Source organism: Herpailurus yagouaroundi, unplaced genomic scaffold (genome assembly GCF_014898765.1).
Source record: "Herpailurus yagouaroundi ecotype Mexico unplaced genomic scaffold, PumYag 251, whole genome shotgun sequence".
NCBI classification, from domain to species: Eukaryota; Metazoa; Chordata; class Mammalia; order Carnivora; family Felidae; genus Herpailurus; species Herpailurus yagouaroundi.
This window is the reverse complement of record NW_024412468.1, coordinates 3,651,241-3,672,693: the sequence shown is the minus strand read 5'-3', so window position 1 is coordinate 3,672,693 and position 21,453 is coordinate 3,651,241. Positions and strand designations below refer to the sequence as shown.

Here is a 21,453-nt window from a genome sequence, read left to right as displayed (position 1 = left end):
TGTCCTTCCGGCCCATGAGGAGAGAAAAGAGAAAATGTCTTTTGAGGTACATTATAGATACACTCATGCAGGCAGGGCTCCCATGTAATCATAGCATCTGTCACACTGCACTGAGATTTTCTGTGGTCATCACTGGACTGTGTGCTATTTATAACCAAAGAGGCCTGTGTCCCCAGAGTGGAATATTACTTGGCACACTAGACACACAAAAACTGCCTTTGAAACTGAGAACAAGTGAGAGGATTTTAGTGGGTCTAGTGGGTAAAGAACAAGGTTAGGGGTAGAAATGAGAATGAATGGTTGTTGCTCAGATCAGAATTTTAAATGGGGAGCTGTGACATCCCTGTCCGTGGGCAGGCAGTCAGCATCATCAGTCATTCAGGTGAAGCAATCCTCATGCAGAATAGGAACTCAGGAGGATAATGGAGGGCAACTTGTACGAGTGTCCATTCTCACTTGGAGACTCTCATTATGGGGCTCTTCCCCTCGAGACCCTGAAGGCAATGTGTTTTAATGAGCAATCATCTTTACAACCCTTCACCAGTTACCTACTCATATGGACTAGTCCATAAGGAAATTGTTTTTCATCTTTTTACAGTCCCCATAGTTCCTCACACAGAGTCTGCCGTAATTCCTTAAGTGGATGCTCAAAATATTGAATTAATATCTACTATCTACAACCATCAATTAAAAATGCCTCCATTCGTGGGGCGCCTGGGTGGCTCAGTTGGCTGAGCATCTGACTTCGGCTCAGGTCAGGATCTCGGAGTTTGTGAGTTTGAACCCCGTGTCGGGGTCTGAGCTGACAGTTCAGAGCCTGGAGCCTGTTTCAGATTCTGTGTCTCCCTCTCTCTGCCCCTTCCTGCTCATGCTGTCTCTCAAAAATGATTAAACGTTAAAAATTGTTTTTAAAAAAGTGCCTCCATTCTCTTAACATAACACTGTATATTAACTATACTAGAATTAAAAAATGAGTACACTTATCTTGCTGAGCTCTGGGTAATACACGGAATTGCTGAATCACTATATTGCACACCTGAAACTAACATATCACTCTGTTAACTACACTGACATTAACATTAAAAACAAACCCCCTCCATTCTCAAATCCATACATTCAGTGGGTATCAGTTTGGAGCTTTCATGTGCCAGGCATTGTGCTATGGATCTGTTCATAAATACACTGGCATCTGAGAACACAGGAGCTCACATTCCAGGGGGACAGTGATCATATAACATGGCAAGGTAAACTCAGGATGCCATGGGACCACAGCGAACTGGAGCCCAAACCGGCCTAGGGTGCTCAGACAGACTGACCAGAGAAAGTGACCAGGTATCCAAGAGACATCAGCTCACACATGCAGCTACTGGCCTCTCTACGGAATTGAACATAATACATGCAATCGAATTCGGTAAGTTACATATTTCGATTGTCAGTGAAACATGCTTATAGTGACCCCAATAATCAAAAGGTGTGTAAGCAGAGAGATCAAACACAGCAAATGCTGAGTGGACATGGTATTTTTTTATTAAATTTTTTGAACATTTTTTCATTTTTGAGGGACAGAGAGACAGAGCATGAGCAGGGGAGGGGCAGAGCGAGAGAAAGACAAAGAATCTGAAGCAGGCTCCAAGCTCCGAGCTGTCAGCACAGAGCCCGATGTGGGGCTCCAACCCACAAACCGCGAAATCATGACCTGAATGGAATTTGGATGCTCAATTGAATGAGCCACCCAGGCGCCCCCCCCCCCCCCCCCCCTTTCTTTTGATGTGATATTCTGACAAGTCTTGCTACTAGCTAAAATGTCTAAAGATCTCCCTGGATTATCTGCTCATTTGGACAGAGGAAGACAAACTCAATACGTGGTGGAAACATCACTGCATTTTCTTGATTTAAATATTGTTAACCAGAAAAGTGCAAATGTATACTTTTTGCAAATATTTAAAAAAAACTCAGAGAAATAAATTAAAAATAATAGTTCTATATAATAACACGAAAGAAAAACAGTCGCTAACAACATTTTGGCATTGTCTTTTTCAGCGTCTTCTACATATTGTGATTCTCATGAAATTGTAATCAAAAGACAGCCTGTTTTTTTTTTTCCACTCACAATTCTATTAAAAGTCTCTAAATCCTGTTGTTTGATAGTTATATACTATTCTGCCTAATAGCACGTTGGATGCAGTCCAATGGTTTAACAGTACTAGAATATTCCTAACACTAAATGAAAAATTTCCCTTTGAAATAAAACAAAGCATAAATTGTAAGGGTGGTGAAGACATTGCTCTTTTGAAAATAAAAAAAAAATTCAGCAAGAGTTGTATGTGAATAAAATATCCACACTTGGGTTTTTAATCTGTGATTTTATCACTTCTGTAAAATGAGGCTTATTTGCAGTCACTTAGGTTTTTGTAACATATAATCATTACCAAATTTTGTGACAACAATAAGAATCAAATGCCAAGGGCATGTGTTTATTAAATATGCATACAAGACATTCTAATGTATATGCTATCTGTATATATAACACATCAGAAAGTTATTTACAGTTATCCTCAAATACAGTGTGTGTGAGTGTGTGTATACAGATACAGACATATATGTACACACACTGTATTTTTATTTTTTCTATATTTCATTTTCAAAAAAATATTATAAATAGTAACAGACAAAAATATGTACCTGAAAGTTTGTTATTCACTATTCTGAAGGCAATGAAAAAATCATTATCTTACAAATTATACATGCTATTTTTGCACTGTATTTTTTTTCCTTTGGTAAGCTCTGTATGTGTATCTGTATACACATACATATTCATTTATATGTATATCCACATATGTGGCGTCACTTGTACTAATTACTATTGTAGTCTTACAATTGTTCAACTTGCTTAAAAAATTTCTTTTAACGTTTATTTATTTTTGACACAGAGAGAGAGCGTGAGTGGGGGAGGGGCAGAGAGAGAGAGAGACACAGAATCCGAAGCAAGCTCCAGGCTCCTTGCGGTCAGCACATAGTCTGACACAGGGCTCGAAACCATGAACAGTGAGATCACGACGTGAGCTGAAGTCGGATGCTTAACCGACTGAGCCACCCAGGCGCCCCTCAAGTCACTTTTTAAGAACGAGTTCTTACTACTCTGTATTATGTGACTGAGTGGCAAGTGATAATTTTGGGACACATGGTTATTTGGGCAACTAAATTAAATAATAAACTTCTACCAAGAACAGTAACACAAGAAGAGCAAAAACAAAGGGGGAGGGAAGTCTGAAGTTTAATTCGTAATGGAAAATGTACTTTTCCATCAGCAACTATACTAATCTTTAAGGGACTGAATTGCCTTTATACATATTATAAATGATGCTTATTTGTTCATTTTTTTTCTTCCCAGAAATACCAGCTCTTTTCCAACCTGCCTATTATCACAAAAGACCTGGTTTGCAGTCTTAAGCTACGCGGTTGAGATGATAAGCTGAGTATTTTTTGCTGCAAGTAACAGTTCTCGATGGAAAACAGCAAGAATTACATACAATAATGGGTTCTACAAACAGCAGCTCAAGTAGCAATACAGCATTTCCTGTCTAGGAAATGGTGTCTTAGTGTGTGTGGCATGGGAAAGGAACTGTGTTTTGCTATATACATGATCAACAGTGGTGCTAGAATTCTTTCTAAAACGTATAGTTATGTTATAAACTACTTAAAAGGGTTTTTGCTGTCTTCTGGCCCAGAATAAAAACCAAAATCCTTCTAGTTTACCAGGCAACATGAAAGGCTCCTCCCTCCCTCTCCAGTGCTGTCTGCACCCCTCGTCAATCTTCTACTCTATGGACCCCAAACCCCCATCCCTGCCTCCACTTTCCTGCCTCATTACTACTCCCCAAAGTTGCCCCTACACCTTTACCCTTCATCCCGTGATGCTCTTCTGTCTGCCTGGAATACTTCTGTCTCTCTAGTAGAGCGTGGCCAAATCTGACGCATCATTCAAGACCCAAGCGGACGATCACATAATTTCTGAATCTTCCCACAATGAGCTCTGTTCTTGGAAGGATGAGAGGAAAAGAGGAAGGGTATAGGGAAGGGGTTGGGGCAGAAACAGTGATTTCCCATCTCCTTCCACAAGCAGAATGTCCACATATCTGCACAGAGTGTGGAGGTACGCTCCCCCAGGACAAAGTCTGTACCTATCTTAACCTGGCTATCAGCCAGGTCCAGTAGATCTATGCTCCTCTACACAATTGATGCTTTTAAAACATCATCCAGCTACCTCTATTAGCTCCATAAATAAGTCATTATTACACTTGGAGGGCATCTTTGTTTTACATCTGACTAGAATGCTTTTATTTTATTTTTTTCCTACTATGACTCTGGCGTTTCTATAAGAAAACAAAAAAACATAAAGAAAAAAAGTAGCGTCTCTATATACAGAGAGAAGAATTCTTGAACTCGGAACCTTGGCTCAGGTCAGACAGAGGACTCTCATAATTGACATTCCTCCTTAGACAGACTTCCTGGACTTCAATTAATTTAACCATTTCTCAACTAAATATTACTATGTAAGGCTTTCAGGAGCATTTCAGGACTAGAGAGTTTCCCATATTCATGATTCAAATGATTCACAATTTTTAGAGTTTTTGGAAAAATTGTGACAAATTGGTTTTCAAACTATATCAATTTACAATGCCCCAGTCACCTTGAGGGGTGCCTGGGTGGCTCAGTCAGTTAAGCATCCAAATCTTGATTTCAGCTCAGGTCACAGTCTCAAGGTTCGTGGGATAGAGACCCACATGGGGGTGGGATAGAGTCCCAAGGTTTGTGGGATAGAGACAGCACAGAGCCTGCTTGGAATTCTCTCTCTCCCTCTCTCTGCCCCTCCCTTACTTGCAGGCATGTCTCTCTCTGTCTCAAAAATAAATAAATTAACATTAAAAAATACAATTAAATGCCTCAGCCACTTTGAATGATTTAAAACTCTCTTCATCTTTACCACCAAAATGAGGTAATTTATTATGTAAAACTGTATAACTCACTTTAATTTGGTTTTCTCTGATTAAATATATTTTGTATTTTATTTACTAGAATTATTTATTGCAATGTGAATCATCTATTATATATCTTTTGTCAATTCTTTTCTATCTGAATGATGTATCTTGTCTTTATGTGTACACGCTGTATTCTCCCTTATCCAATAGACGCATGAAGTCTTTTCTTAACATTTGTGTGTTTGTTGTAACATGCATTTGTTTTAATGTTTAAAAAGCACAAGTGAAGTAAAATGACAATCTGTGTGAACAATATGGATAGATTTGTCTAAATGAATTATTTTAAGAGAATTCACATTTCTTTGACTACACGCACTTAACAGTATTGGTTCATGACCCAGTGCCATCCTATATCGATTATGTATCACAGCCTGCTCTTAATTTTAATCATCAATATGGATAATTATAAACAGTCACACAGAATTTAAAATAGTTTATAGCTAACTAATTTAGTTAATTAATTCAGTTAATTAACTGATTCAGTTTATCTTAATTCAAGAGTCAAGATGGTCTTGATGTTCCCTAACTTCTTTGGAAATTTAGGAATATACCTCTAAAATCTATCATTTAGAATTTTTAAAAATGCATTTATAGACAGAGGTTGATAGAAATGCATGTGGAAAAAAAAGCAGAACGTTAGATTCTAATTGATCATGAACTTAACATGAAGAGTGTTGCAACTGGGCGCCTGGGTGGCGCAGTCGGTTAAGCGTCCGACTTCAGCCAGGTCACGATCTCGCGGTCCGGGAGTTCGAGCCCCGCGTCAGGCTCTGGGCTGATGGCTCAGAGCCTGGAGCCTGTTTCCGATTCTGTGTCTCCCTCTCTCTCTGCCCCTCCCCCATTCATGCTCTGTCTCTCTCTGTCCCAAAAATAAATAAACGTTGAAAAAAAAAATTAAAAAAAAAAAAAAAAGAGTGTTGCAACTAACAAATTTGGGGCTACACTTCATATGTAAAATGTCTAAATAGCTGGAATTAATAATCTCTTATGGACAACTCTTGAGATCATGACCATGAATACCAAAAATGTGGAGTTTAGGGGCACCTGGGTAGCTCAGTTGGTTAAGCACCCAACTTTGGCTCAGGTCATGATCTTGTGGTTTGTGAGTTCGAGCCTTGCGTCCTGTGCTAACAGCTCAGAACCTGGAGGCTGCTTCAGATTCTGTGTCTCCCTCTCTCTCTACCCCTTGCCTGGTTCACAGTTTGTCTCTCTCTCTCTCTCGCTCTCTCTCAAAAATAAATAAACATTAAAAGAAAATTTAAAAAACATGTGGAGTTTAGTTATGGATAGATCATAATAGAGTACGGGGTTAATTCAGGTCAATATATTTTAATGAAATTATGATAAATCCAGAGGATATTCAAAACGCCAGAACTCAGATGTTAAAGGCCTTAGAAACCAAGTTATATAAGGAAATGATATTTAGCTTGGGAAAGTACAAAGGGGACATGTGATATGTTTTTTAAAAATGTGAAGGGTTTGAGTCATATAGAAAAGCTAGACTTGTGTTATTCAATTCTGCTAAGAATTAGTTGTTATAAATATGCAAACAAGAAATCAGCTCTTTCTCCTTTCCTTCCTCTCACAATTAGTCAGCAAACAATTATTGAGTATGGAACAGCAATGTTCCAGGAATGGTGCCAGGCCCTCAGAGCAGAGTACTAATGGCCATCATCCTTGTGCTCAAGGAACCAGCAGTCTGCTGAAGTCGACAGGTCACCTACCTACCTCCCTCCCTGCCTACCTCCCTACTGATCTACTATAAATCATTTTCCAAGACATACCAAAAGACAGAAGGTACTAAGCAGAAAATGTAACCATTCAAGCAAAAGCTGACCAACACCTGTGTCGAATGGGATATAATCTAGACTTTTAACGGACAGCAACCGTGTCTTTATGCTTCTCTACTAAAATGATGCACATAGTCTTACAAGGTATGTTTATCTGAAACAGGCTTATACAATATTTAATACACACCTGTGATATATTATTTATATCATATATATGATTTTAGAAAAATCAAGGACATAAAAACAAAGCAAAATGTTTAAAACGGGGAGCAAGGGGCGCCTGGGTGGCGCAGTCGGTTAAGCGTCCGACTTCAGCCAGGTCACGATCTCGCGGTCCGTGAGTTCGAGCCCCGCGTCGGGCTCTGGGCTGATGGCTCAGAGCCTGGAGCCTGTTTCCGATTCTGTGTCTCCCTCTCTCTCTGCCCCTCCCCCGTTCATGCTCTGTCTCTCTCTATCCCAAAAATAAATAAACGTTGAAAAAAAAATTAAAAAAAAATAAATAAAACGGGGAGCAGTGTTACTGAGCAGTGAAAGTGAAACTGAACTCCCTGTTTATGAGAAGAAAAAGACAAACATTTTGACTTATAAGCTTTCCACTAGGAAAGGAAGAAGCACACATATTTTTCAGAAGAAAAACAATATCTTGATTCCAAATCTTTGGATCAAGAAGGGGTGAAGAGCCTTTCAGAATTGCCTGGGAAAGACTGTGTATGCAGTTGAAAATTAAGTAATTTCACCAAGGGTGGGCTAGTTTCAAAAAGGGAGGGATGAATGGTTATAGAAACCAGCCGATTGTGAAATTTACTACTGAAGGTGCAAGAGAGGTCATCAAGAACGGGCAGAAACAGCATCATACAGTTGATTCCAGCCTACTGTTTTTACAAGTTTTCTAGTTTCATGAACTTTAAGAAGTGCAAACAAGCAGTCAGTGTCTGAACAGATGGGATTCTCCTGAGTGTGCTTATTAGTTCACCTGGCTTCCCAAACGGGCTTTCTTGTACCCTGAAAGTGGATTGTATCAGCATTTTCTAGTCATTTTGTCCGCAGACACCACATGGTATAAGCACCTAGAAGTTCTCTTCTACCAGATGCACATTTATCAAAGTGCTATCTGGCCAGCACGATGTCTGTTAATTTGCATTAAATGTCCCACTTTCCTCCTTATAGGACTTACATAGCCTCCTTACTTAGCCGACCCCATACTTGAATCTAATGGAAACAAATAACAACAAAAACATGCTTCAGATAAAGAAAATATGTAACATTTATTTTGGATACCTCATTGCTTTCATATCCTCAGCTTGATTTTCTCTAAGATAACATACAAAATAGTCCTAGCTATCCTAAGGATGCCCCAAAGATGAGTGAAGGGAAAATTCATCACATAATGCTCATTCATTTATTCAAAGACATTTATTGACTCTCACTTTGTGCCAGGCATTGTGCAAGGTTAGGAGGATATATCTTTTAACAAGGCAGATGAAGTACTTGGCTTTGGTGGTTTATATTCAAGTGATGGAGATAGAAGATAAAGAAGTAAATGAATGGAAACAGTAACTAACAGTAATTGTGATAAAAGTAGAGGGTTGGTAATACAACAGAGAGTAACTAGAATTTGGGAAGGAAAGGGTTTACTCTAGGGGGGTGGGTCAGGAAGACTTCTCTGAAGTGCTAATTTTGACTTGAGTCCTGAAGGTTCAGAAAAAAGCTAGTCAAGCAAATAACTGGATTGGGAGGATTCCAAAAAAAAGGGGACGTCAAGTACAAGACATTGAGAAAAGAAAAGGTTATAAAGCATGTCAGGGAACCAAAAAGAAGACCAAGCAGACTCTAACACGATGCACAAGTCAAAGAAGTGGACGAAACTCACATCATGCAGGGCCATGTCAGAGTTGTAATTCTATCCTGAGGCAATACAAAGCCTCTGGAAGGTTTGAGGTAAGAAAGAGGCGGTCTGTGAGTTAGAGAGTCAGAAGACCATCACTGGGCGCGGTATGTAAAGTGGATGGAGAGAGGTAAAAAGTAGAAGCAGGAGATCAATTATGAAATTATGAGAAAAAGCACCATTGAAGGGACAGAACAGCGGGACAGAAATGGAGAAAGGAGACGGTATTCACAGTGCACTTTGGAGATGTACATTGGTCAGAGGGTGAGTGACAAACAGGGAAGAAAGAGGAGCAGGAAAGGAGCTGATAAACCTATCAAAACGAATAGCGTGACCACCAGGGACCCACAGGGGAGAAAGGAGAACAACAACAGACAGGAGAACGTTGGGAGCGAGAAAATGCAGAACTCCCTTCCAAGCTCAAATTCAGTCGGGAAAGAGCAGGAGATGTGCACAAATGTGTCAGTGCAAAGCAGCCGTGGAAGAATAACTCATTCAATAAATAGCGCAGAAAAAAAAAAGTCCCTAAGGGACATAAGAAAATTCCAAAAGTGGGTGTTATGAATATAACATTTAAAATCATAAAGGTATGAGTAAAATGTAGGATAATATTTTTATAGGTTTAAGGTTAGGAATACCCTTGTGAGTATAACCAAAAACACCAAACCAAACCAAACCAAAACAAAAATGAAAAAAGAGAAGCCATAAAGAAAATAACTCACAGATCTGACTACATAAAAATTTAATGTGTCTGTATGATAAAAGACATCACATATAAAGCTAGAAGCCAAAGGCACAGGAGAAAAATAATCTGTAACACAGACAACAAAGGGTTAATTTCTATAGTACATAAAACACTCCCATGAAGAAGAAGATGTTGGCAAAGGATAAGAACACAAGAGAAGGCCACAGGTCTTATAAATATCTGAAAATATTCTCAGCCTCGCTATTAATAATAAATATGCAAATTAAAGGAGCAATTAGACGTCATTTGCACCCATCAGGACAAGTGAAGATTCAGGAGACTTAACAGCTTAGTGTTGGCAGGTCATATAAAAACAATCCTCCTCACATTTTGGCGAGTGTAAATTTAAGTAACGTTTTGTTTCTGAGGAGAAGAAAATGACAGTGTCTATTAAAAGCAAAAACTCACAGTATTTGATACAGTAAATTTCATCACCAGGAATTAGCTCTACAATACTCACACAGGTACACAAATAGTTTTTCAGATATTTTGTTTGTACTCTCAAAAATGTGGAAACAACCTAAATGTTGACCCACCATAGTAAAGACAGAAAGACATACTCTGCAGCAGTAAAGGAAAACAGGACCGCTCTTATGTACAGACAGAAAACTTGTTATGGTATGTGAAATAAACCCTCAAAAAACTGTAAGCAGAGAATGTCATCAGTTTTATCAAATGCTTTTATTTCTAGACATATATTAGCATCGTATGCCTTTAGTTCTCTTTGTCTCCCTATCTAGGTCTGCACTGTGATTACCTCTAAGTGGTAGGATTACGGAATACTTGGACTTTTTAAGATTTCTGAATTATTTGAAATTTTCATAAGTACATGTTACTTAAAAGACAAAAATATGAAAAATAGAACACAGGGCATAATATATGTAAAGTTCCTGACGAAAAGCTGCTTAATTTGGAAGCATGTAAGCAACAAAAGTAAGCCAATGCTACCTATAACTGATTGAGTGATTTCTCCTACATCTGGAGAAGCACAGTTATCTACTCAAGGAAAGTACTAAATCTCACATTTTGTTACCATTCATTTCTAAGATAACTTTTTATTGATGATACTAGTAGTTTTATTAAGACAGAGACAAGTGATGATGCTCTCCAGACAGCAATTTTGACTTGGGTGATGTTCTTTAAGACTGTCAACACTGTGTTTCTTTGGAATCTAATAACACGTCCAAGAAAACCTGAAAGAAAATGTCTGAGAGCTAAACAAATATGAAAGGGAAGAACTTGGGAAAATATGTTTTGAATGGGAGTAGTTACTCTGAAATCAAATGACTATAAATCAAATGACTGAAATCAAATCCTATAAAAGAATATAAAATACAGTAAACCTTGCTTTGTGAGCATATTTGTTCTGGAAACATGCTTGTAATCCAAAGCACTTGTATATCAAAGCAAATTTCAAGAACCATTGGCTCATGTGACATTCGGCATCACGTACTACTCGTATTGCAAGACATGGCTCGTTTATCAAGTTAAAACGTATTAGAAATGTTTCCTCGTCTTGCAGAACACTCACAGAACAGGTTATTCTCAGTCCAAGGTTTGACTGTAGGTTGGTCAACAGATGAAGTAACCAGACACTGTTTGCATAACATTTAAAAGAGTCATTTTGTCATTTTTATACCCGGCAGTACTTGTGACATGGACTTTATAAAGCGATGGGGGTGTCATCAATTAGAACGAGAACTCTCTCATTTCTGTGCTGCATGGCAAATCCATCCAAGAATCGATGTCCACTGTAGAATGCAACACGCAAAGGCTGGGGTGAATCAAAGTTGTTAAAGCAAAGAGGTAGCTTTAAGAAAAACAGGTTTCTATTTAAAGTAAGAGTTACCTAGCTGCTGTCACACCAAGTGATGGGTATCTCGTGGATACTGTGCTTCCCAAGCTGCCATAGTATGAATGGCCAGTAAAACTGGACTTCCATATCTGATACCCTGAAAACATTACGGTGAGGCAAATTTTCTTCACTACAAATTTTCAGTTTCTCCACAAATAAAATGATGGAAATAATAAGGCCTGCTTCTTGCAGCTGTGTAAGAACTGAGGCAACTAACACAAGACCTTGGTCAGGTAGTCAGCCCCCTGTTGGAGTAGCTACTGTTACCAGAGGAGGAATGCGTTTCAAAGAACAGGAAGTCTTCAGCAATGCAAATCTCGAAGACTCTTAAGAGACAATGAAGACCAAAGAATAACAATTGGATTTGCTAATTTGTAAGTCACTGATGACCTTCAAGAACACAGTGTTCCAGGAGTGGTGATAGTAAGGGAAAAGATAAATCATGATAAAAATAGAAAGAGCTGATGTGGAATGCGTAGAACCTCTGATAGTAAGAGAAGGAATAAAAATAATGGGATGGCAGTTTGAGAGGCTGAGGACCAAGCCAAGCATTTTTCCAGCCAGGGAGACACTGATTATTTTCTACGTCAAGAAAGAAGCTAATGGAGATGGATTTGATGGAAAGATTCCTGGTTAGTTTCAAGGATAAACTCCAACTGGCTTCTAAACTGATGAAGGTAGGGAATGAAGTACTGTTTGTCTGTTTCTAATTTATGCGTAGCTCTTTTAGACCTGTGGTCTTGGACCCTTTTTTTTTGTGGTGGGGATTCACTGAGAAGTCATCCAAAAAGTTTAGACTGTCTCTGTGTAAACACACAACACACACACACACACACACACACACACACACACACACACAGTGCTTAAAAACATAAAATTTTGCATATACTTAGGAGAATTTATCAACCTCTTTCATCCATCCATGAACTAATCCTCTCTCTGAATGGTCCATAGATTCCAGATAAAATTATCCTCTGTTAGGACCTGGAAATAATTTTGAAAAATAGGTATTTAGACTTTTATATGTAAATTAAAATTAGCCATTCAGTGGGAGGTAAAAAAATATTCCTAGGAATTGTCTACAAAATATATTCATTCAAAATATAAATTACTTCCCAAAATCTCAACAGAAAATGTAACTCTTACAATGTGAAGTTAGGCTCGGAAATAAATGCTCCATATGACACAGAAAATGTTCACACAACTACATTTAATTGTGTTATGAATGAATGTTCTGTTTTCCAAACACTTTTCTAATATTCGTAAAATTCACATATGGAAGGTGTTATTTCCCTGGGTTATTGGATTGAGAAACTGAGGCTCCGAAGTGTTAAGTGACTTACCCACCAGCACGATGCAAATTCAAGCCCATCTGGGTAAAAGCCAAGGAAGACTTTCTCCCTACCTCTGAGAAAAAGATAAGAATATTCTAGGCCACTGTCTACGAAAGAGTACTTACTATTAATAGAATCCACGTGGGGTTAATGAAGGCTTTTTTTTAAACTAGTCAAAATATAAAAGAACACTCTGAAGAGAAGAAAAGCCTGACGTTTAAGATCAGTTAACCCTGCAATTCATTCTTTAAATTCTGCAGCCTTTGATAAGGTTTTTCACTATTTACCTGAAATTGTCCTCACCTCTTGACTCCCGTGAAATTATTCTTGTCCCATTTTCCTCTGAACCTTCTGACCCATTGTCCTCCCTGCCCCTCCAGTAAAGGTATTTCCTAGGGTTTTTTCCTCAGCGTCTTGTCACTGCCCTTGCTCTCTCTGGGTGATCTCACCACCTCCCTGGCTTCAATCATCACCAAATGCCTGTCTTCAGTTCCCACTGAGCACTGCAGCTCCAAAAACACAAGTCCAACCATCTACAGCACAGCTCCATTTTGGATGTCTCTTCAACCCTCAAAATCAGTACTTCCGTAACCTCACCTTCGCCATTCAGGTCTGCTCCTTCTCTTCCGTGTCCTGTCCCAGTGGATGGTACCAGAACCCAACTGTGTGCCCAGGCTAGAAATCTGAGGGCTCACCTTTCATTCTCACCACGCCTCCTTTCCACTCCCCGACAAAGACACCTAACCCAGCATGAGCTTCTGTCCACAGTTCCGTATTCTGGGATCTGTGTGCTCTTCTCAGTACTCGGTGCTTCTACTTTCATGCAAGCATGTATCATCCTAAACTGTATTCCTTCAAGACTCAACCGACTTGGGCTTTTTCTTCCATGATATTCCCTTCCGATTCATTCACTTTCTTGTGACCAGCCTATTCTTTATAAAATATACATCTGATGATGTCACTGTTGTGTTTAAATCATTTAACGGGCCCCTTTTTTATCCATCGACAAAATCAAAACATCAACAAGATCCTCTGTGGGTCAAGAAATCTTCTCCCCTAGCAGACCTGTCCTTTCCCTCACACTCAATACCACCGGCCAGACTAAACCATATTCAGTGGCTCAAAGACACCTGCCTCTCCCACACCTGAGGGCCTTGTCCTGTGCTGTTCCTTGCGGCCAGGCTTGGCTCCCTTCCTTCCTCTTTTTCAAATGACTCAATGTGACCTTTAAGACGTAGATCTGCAGGCTCCTCACCTGAGATGTCACGCTGAGTTTGGTGCTATTCTCGTGTTCATCTCTGTGTAGCGCTGTTTTTCCATCATGGCATTGAGTTCGACTGTACCGTAATGCCCGACTCTTCTGTCTTTCCCACCGGGCTCTCAGCTCCTTGAGGGCAGTACCCAACCCTACATGTTCCCGTACCCTCACTGCGAGCACAGCGTCTTAAATACAGTTGCCCTTGATAAATAGGCTTAATGAATAAATGGTTACATTCATTACCTAATCCAGTGAATGGATGGAAAAATTCATTACATAATATGACTTCAGCCTTTGCTAAATCACTCACTGTCATATGATTAATGAAGAAGTTGCCCAGAAATGTCTTGCCCTATTTTCTTCAAAACATTGCAAGTAAATTAGAAGAAAAGATAAATGGCAATTCTTTTTTCTTTCTTAACATAAGTAATCTCAATATAGATGTATTTTTCACACCCAATAGACTCCTCATAAAATAACTTAGGACAGTAGTTAGAAAACCAGAGTTCAAACCCTCACCTGTAGCCTATTAGCTACCTGGTGTTTGACAAGTCCCGGGACTCCTTTGAGCCAAAGCTGGCTTACCCACCAAATTAATGACTATCTTCTGAGAGTGTTTCTCTTTTTTTTTAATTTTTTTTTTCAACGTTTATTTATTTTTTTGGGACAGAGAAAGACAGAGCATGAACGGGGGAGGGGCAGAGAGAGAGGGAGACACAGAATCGGAAACAGGCTCCAGGCTCTGAGCCATCAGCCCAGAGCCCGACGCGGGGCTCGAACTCATGGACCGTGAGATCGTGACCCGGCTGAAGTCGGACGCTTAACCGACTGCGCCACCCAGGCGCCCCGAGAGGGTTTCTCTTTAAGACAAGCTTGACGGCAAACGAAATCATGTATATGAAAGCAGTTTAAAAACTATGTGTCATCATAAAATGTAAGGTGTACTACATTTATTCTTCACGGTAAACTCCTCAGCAATAATAAAATTCTGTGAATAAGATACACACATATTTCCTAATGCTGCAAAGTCAAAATTTTCCTCTTTGGGAAATCAATAACATTTGGAATGATCTGGATGGGAAAAAAAAAGTTTAAGGAATTTTTCTAATAGTTTTATGAAAGCTTAATCCCGTGAAAATTTTGAAGTACAGCAATGCAAATTATGGACCATCCTATCCCTCAAGAAAGGGACAAACTATATGAATAGGACTTTCATCATTCTCAGGATAGAAAATTAAGAGGAAGAGAGAAAGATTATCAAAGAATCATTCCAGATCAACATAGAATTCGGTATCAATTCAAAATAGAGAAATCTCATGGAGGTCACAGTAGTCACATTGTTCATTTCTGTAAAAATAATCAAAAGTCAAACAGCATTTAATTCTTATATTCCTCTAATAACAACTCTGCAGGTCAAACTACCAGACTTTTATTTTTAGCATGTTTAAGGTATTATATTGGCCCAATGTAAACTCTTAGAATGGCTTTTTAGGGCTTCATGCCCCTAAAATGGAAAATGTATGGTATTTAAGCATTGTTGAATTAGAGCGAAGAGATAGTATTATTTAGTACCCTTAAGTTCAGTGAGTTTTTATTAAGGACCATATGTAAGTGGAAAGGCCTGTAAGTGTCGACTGGTATAGTGCCACATTTCCAAAATATTTAGATTAACTAAACAAGTATATTTTACATAGAAACCTACTTTTACAAGTACCACTCATCCTGAATACTTGGAGTTGACAAATAAACAGGCCACAAAGAGAACGATTATTTAACTCTAAAAAGAGCAACTTTTCCACCATTACTAGGGTATAATATTCATTCTACTTGGGATTGTTACAACTTTCCAATCCACCATTTTTCAAACCACCAAAAAAGACTTTAGACAGAAAAGGAGAGTAAGATTAACACCTCATCAAAAGAAAAAAAAAAAAAAAAGAAGTATTACCTGAATGGTCCTTCCTATCCAAGTTAAACAAGTTGGATATATATCATAAGATTATTTTATTATTTCACCACAGCAACAATATAGTACTTGATCTGTTTTATTATGCATTTCCGACGGCCCATCTGAAAAGTGAGTCATTTCAGAAACGGAGTATTTGTGGATTACGTGCCATAGGTACTGTCTTACTAAAGGAAGGGTTTCTAATGCAAGTGGATTAGGCTAATAATTGTAATGGCTCAGATATTTTTAGCTTTTAAAAATTTGGTGATAGACTACTTTACCATTTTGGTTATTTCTTACAGTCAAATTTAACACACAGCATCCTCTAAAACAAAATATGTCTGTTAACTATTGAAAATATAAGAAAACAGCGTGCTTTCAGACGATCCCAAATGTTTTGCAAAGGACATATCCAATTTAAATAGCATGTCTGTTTGTAAGGATAGCTAGTATCAGTCAACTGTATGGCATTTTATTAGAGAGCACCGCCATGTTGAATTTATTTATAAAATATCCATTTTGCTATACCCCATACTTAGATAAATCACAACAAAGAAAGATATACTTTTAATTACATTTTGGAATTTGAATACTTGGGTCATTTATTATGCCTACTTTTTATCGTTATTGAAATAGGTCATCATTTTATATTATCTGTATTTCCTATAATTTCAGGTTTATACTGAGCCAAGTGTGACTTTCCGACAATGTGAACAGTTTGAAAGGAAAACAATATGAATCTTACACAAATATTATTAAAGACAAAAGAAAACCTAAGCCGAAATTTCCCCCCTCCCTGCTCAGGAACTTGGTATTTGTACCCAAAGTGGTAAGTTTGAGTTAATCAGGTCTAGACTAACATCGTATGTAAACTGTGTATACAGAATGTTTAGATTGCCCAAAGTATTCTTAGAAGTCCTAGTTCTGAGGCAGAAGCAGCAGCATGAAATTGTATCTGTCCAGTAGATGACCAATATTCTTTATTCTTTAATCTGCGTTTTGTGCCTTTCACGTATACTTATCCTGTGTAATGGCCCTTATTCACAGACAGGCTGGACGGTGCAGTTTTACAAGGATCCAGTACTGGAAAATCACAATGAAAATAAACCTAGCCGGTCATATATTATATCTTTATATTTAATCTAACATGAAAAATTTAAAAATCCAGTCTGTATCACTCTGAGGAATAAGTTCCATGTTAATTTTCCAGAATACTATTTTTATCCTTTTGTACCCAAAGGCAGAGAGCTTGATAGATGAGGCTGCCTCATACTTACTGCTTACGCTTCACCTTTCATTAGACCGGAAAACCACACATGTATGTATTCTCGGTGAGTCCACACAACAAACACCAATCCCCTGACCCACAGTCTGTGACAGTTGATTTTTTTCCCCCCGAAATTCTGCTTAGATTTGCCTTAAGGACATTTGGCACACTCATTTGTCAAAAAAAAAATTATCATAATACGTCCTTTTCTTCACTAGAAAATGTTTCTTCCTCATTTACAATTTATGTTGTTTGAAAAAACTATGTTAAACGCACACAAAATCAATTATTTGTGATTATTGAAAAATATTATCATTAACATTGTATCACACTCGGATTCAACATCAGCAGTCTTAAAGTTTACCTAGTTTTCTCAATCCTAACATGTTAAAAAATAGCATATTTTCTCTATTTTCGATCTTCTAATTTTTCATTCTGTGTGCAGCATCTTGGCAATTCCTCATGTTTATAAGTACTTTACCAGTAATACTTTATATAATACTTTCATTACATTAAAAAAATAATGCGAATTAAAATTATCCTAAAGGAGATTAACAAATGATATGAGGTAAGAAAGGATCAGCGCTTTATGGTTTCTACAGCTGGAAGTCACAATACAAACTTCAGAATACTTAAGAACTTAATCTGTAAAAGCAAAACACAGTAAAACTAATATATCTGACACTTTTTAGAAAGCCTTTCAAAATTTAGTAATAAGGATTAATATTTAAATAGGAGTTTACTGTCGACAAAGCACTGTCGAATATATGTGGATCATGACTTACTTTTAAACTTAGTAATGTTTTGTTGATAGAATCTCAGGACAGACAAGCAAAAATAATTTAAAAAATAAAGAATATTCAGGTACTGAGCAGAATACTTTAGAACTATTTGAAATGTTGACATTCCTTTCAAAACTTCAAACACAAAACTAACAGCTGATAAAATCTGCAAATATAACTATCCACAAACATGGCTCTAATTCACGTATGTTTCTGCTTAAAAGTAACTTCCTCCTGCTATAATATTGATTGTATCCCTAAATATGACAAACGATTTTTCCTAATTCAATAGTGCTCATAGCAACTACAGAATCCCTGAAAAATAGCACAGTTGTGGCAGTTTACAAATATGTCAAGTGCCTGCACCTCCTTATGAAACTAACTAAAATAAAGTAATAGTTGGATGCCCAAATTTACAGAAAAGCAATCCTGGTAACTGTTAGATGAGCCAATGGCAAAATAATATGAAATAAAACAAATTAATGAAGTAGATATCCTCCAGATATTTAAAAACCATTTGTTTTCAATATCACTTCCTTGTTCAGTATACTTTCTTGTACTGACAGGACTTTTAAAATCAAAATATACTCCACTTGGCACAATAATAAAAATACAATTCAAATTAAACATTTTGTTACTGCTATGCAAAACTACAAAGGAACTCTTCCTATCTATCTTACATAATCTGTTACCATCACCCGAAGCCCCAAAATTTTGAACAGGGTAAATGAGAATGTAAAAGCTGAGGAGATATTTGAAACATGTATTTCCTTCAAGAGGGAAAATGCTGTACAAATGCTCTGGTGGCTGATCACATGTTAGAGAGTTTCAAATTAGTACACAATTGATTATCTTTTTTTGCATTAAGTTATACAGCACTTTGGTGGGGGAGCACTGTGCCAGTGTTTCACTACAGCATTAGGTGAGGTCACCCGCTGAGTTTCATCGTGCGGGATAATAGATCAGGCTGGGCTGGTTCGTGAATTCAGGTGGAGTGTAGACTAACATGATTTGGCATCGAGCTAAGGATTCATGGAGGTATATCCACAGGATATATGCATCACGCGATAGTAAGAGACATTTACAACCCAGAATATAAGAGTAGGGCAGCCTCAAGTGACATCACCAGATCATCTGCAGCGTCAACCAACCATCTAGAATATATTTCCTGCACATCACAGCTCCTCTCTTTCTCACTCTTAACAAAGCTGCCTTTGCCTTTGCCAGGGTAAGACAGCTTGTGTCTTCTTTAAAAGCAAGACATGGGCTTACTCAAGCGAAAAGCAAATAAGAAAAAACAGGGGAACAGAATAAAAAACTAGATTGGGTACAATTTTCCCTAACTTGACATTCGGGTAATAGGAATAACACCGGAATGGTGAAGGAGAAATCAACTTGAATTATCCAGACAAGAAATGGGGGGGGGGGGGGCGCGAGGAAGAGGAAGAAGAAGAAGAAAGAAGCAAAGAAGAAGAAAGAAAGAAAGACCGGCTGCATATCCCCAAGACTAAATCTTGTTTTTAACTCTGATTCGCTCTGGAAACAGCCAACTGTAGCAATCTTGCGTTTCTTTCAAAAACAATTTGTAAAATAATAATGATACAGGGGAGGGGGCACCGTGTGGCCTCACTGTGATTGTCTAATTTATCCACAACTTATGTTTTACTTACAAGCATTTGTCACGGCAAAACTGTTGGCCGTCTCAATGTTGTCCACATGAGGTACCAGATTAAAAGGAGCTTCGGACGCATTGGGGCTAGTGTTGTGAAGAAAGATTGCTAATCGAAAGGCCGTGTATTCCTGATCTGTGTTTCGGATGAAGAGACCACCTAATAAAAACAGCAGGAAAAGCACATTCAACGTTTCCTCTTGGAAATGCAGTCCCCACCCGGAGCCCTGTCAAATCCACTGTCATTCAGCAACACACACACCATTAGGAAGACAGCTTCCAGTCTCGGGACTGCCCTTTGTCCCCAAGGTACACGCTTGGGATCTTGGTCTTTAGGACAGCTCAGCTCTTTCGTGCCCCAATCTGTCACAGCACAATGACCTCCGGGCCCACGGAGTGTGTTTTCCTTTCTGTCTCTTGCCCTCCCCATGATTCCCAGCACCTTGCTACATCAGCCAAGCTGGGGGCATCTCTCTCCAAGAGGCAAGCGGAGGCACCCAAGAGAGGATCTGCATTAAGACGCGGAAATAAAGGGACGCGGGGAGTCGGGAAGGAGAAATGAACTTTGTCTTCCTGCAGCTCGTGGACTCAGCCTCCTGAGCTCCGTCTAGTGCACAGACCCGGGGACGTGGTGCAGTGTTGAGGCTGGGCTCAGCTGGAAGAAATTCAATAGCTGCGTCCCATTAAAAGACAGGAGCGGAGAAGAGCATGAAGAGCCAGGCATGGGGAGGGTCCCTGGCGACAGGGTCGAGTCGAGTTGGAGGCCTAAGGGCCAAAGAGGCAAGAGGAAAGCAAAATAGAGGGACAGAAGGCTTCGGGAAGGAAAGCGACCTAACTTTGGAATGGGTTAACCGGCAGCGAGCAGAGGCGGCGGGGTGCGGGTGCAAACGCTTTCTGCTCAAACAGGGTCTTCCCGGAACAGCCAGAAAGCTGCGGAGTCCAGCAGGGGCAGAAGGGTCTTTACAACATCAATAATAATAATAATAATAATAATAATAATAATAAGGATACTACCCCCGCCAAACTCGACACCCCTTAGCGCTCCAGGGAAAGGGGTGAAAAGAAAGGCCACACTGCATGTAATCAAACCCACGGAGGGCTTTCCCCCCCGCAACTTATTCCAAGCCTACTTAAGCGACGCGAGCCCAAGGTGGCAGTGAGAGCGCGGGCGCGGAGGAACGGGTGTGCAGGGTGTGTATATCCCCAGTGAGCCTGCACCGGGGCGAGGGGAAGGGAGAGGCGGGCTCGCCCGAATCCCCGAACGGCTCCCCGGCAACTCGCCGAACTCACTTTCGGATGCCTGCCCCAGACACCCACATGCACGCCCCACCAAGGCACAGCTCACCTATCTGCACGCTGCTCGGAAAGGCTCCCATGGCGAGTCCCCAAAATCCAGAAAACAACAAGACAATCTGCCTGCAAATAATCCTCATCTTCTTTTCTCCTCTCCCCGGCGCGCGCTCTCTCTTTCTCTCGCACTCTTCCTAAAGGCTGTTCACACAGGCATTGACCACGATGGCGCTAAAATTAAAAACGACCAAAAAAAAAAAAAAAAAAAAGAAAAAAAAAGAAAAGAGGAAAAAGGAGAGAGGTGCGGGCGGTTGGCGGTGCCCCACTGCGCCCCTTCAGCAGCCCATCGCGAGCCGCCAGGTTTTTCCCGCAGTCTCCATAGCCCCGAGAGCGGTTTCCCGTCCGGCTGCTAAGGTTGCACATGCAGAAGATGGTGGTGGCGCGTCTGGCGGCTGCTCGCGGGGACGAGACATGCGCCCTGTCCTCGCCTCCCTCGCGCCCGGCCCGCCGCTCGCCTTCGCGCGCACACACCGGCACTGCGCCGCGGCCCGCGCCCCTCCCCGCGCGCCCCCTGCTCCCGGCGCGCCCCTC

General features: G+C 39.7%; 1 protein-coding gene across 15 annotated transcripts in view; it reads right to left on the bottom strand.

Annotated features, from left to right (window-relative positions):
* Positions 1 to 21,453, bottom strand: part of GRIA4 (glutamate ionotropic receptor AMPA type subunit 4) — a 474,792-nt gene that overhangs the window by 370,152 nt on the left and 83,187 nt on the right. For 13 of the 15 annotated variants that reach the window (XR_005786293.1, XM_040460822.1, XM_040460820.1 and 10 more), the window contains exons 2-3: positions 20,918 to 21,093; positions 19,574 to 19,732 (exon numbers count right to left, since the gene is read on the bottom strand). Coding sequence is in view for 14 of the 15 variants with exons in the window: in XM_040460822.1 (XP_040316756.1) it covers positions 19,574 to 19,732; positions 20,918 to 21,005 (247 nt within the window). In the remaining variant the exon portion in view is untranslated. Of the gene's footprint in view, positions 1 to 19,573; positions 19,733 to 20,917; positions 21,391 to 21,453 lie in introns of those variants that run through there. The other 2 variants (XM_040460821.1, XM_040460826.1) reach the window with 2 other exon arrangements.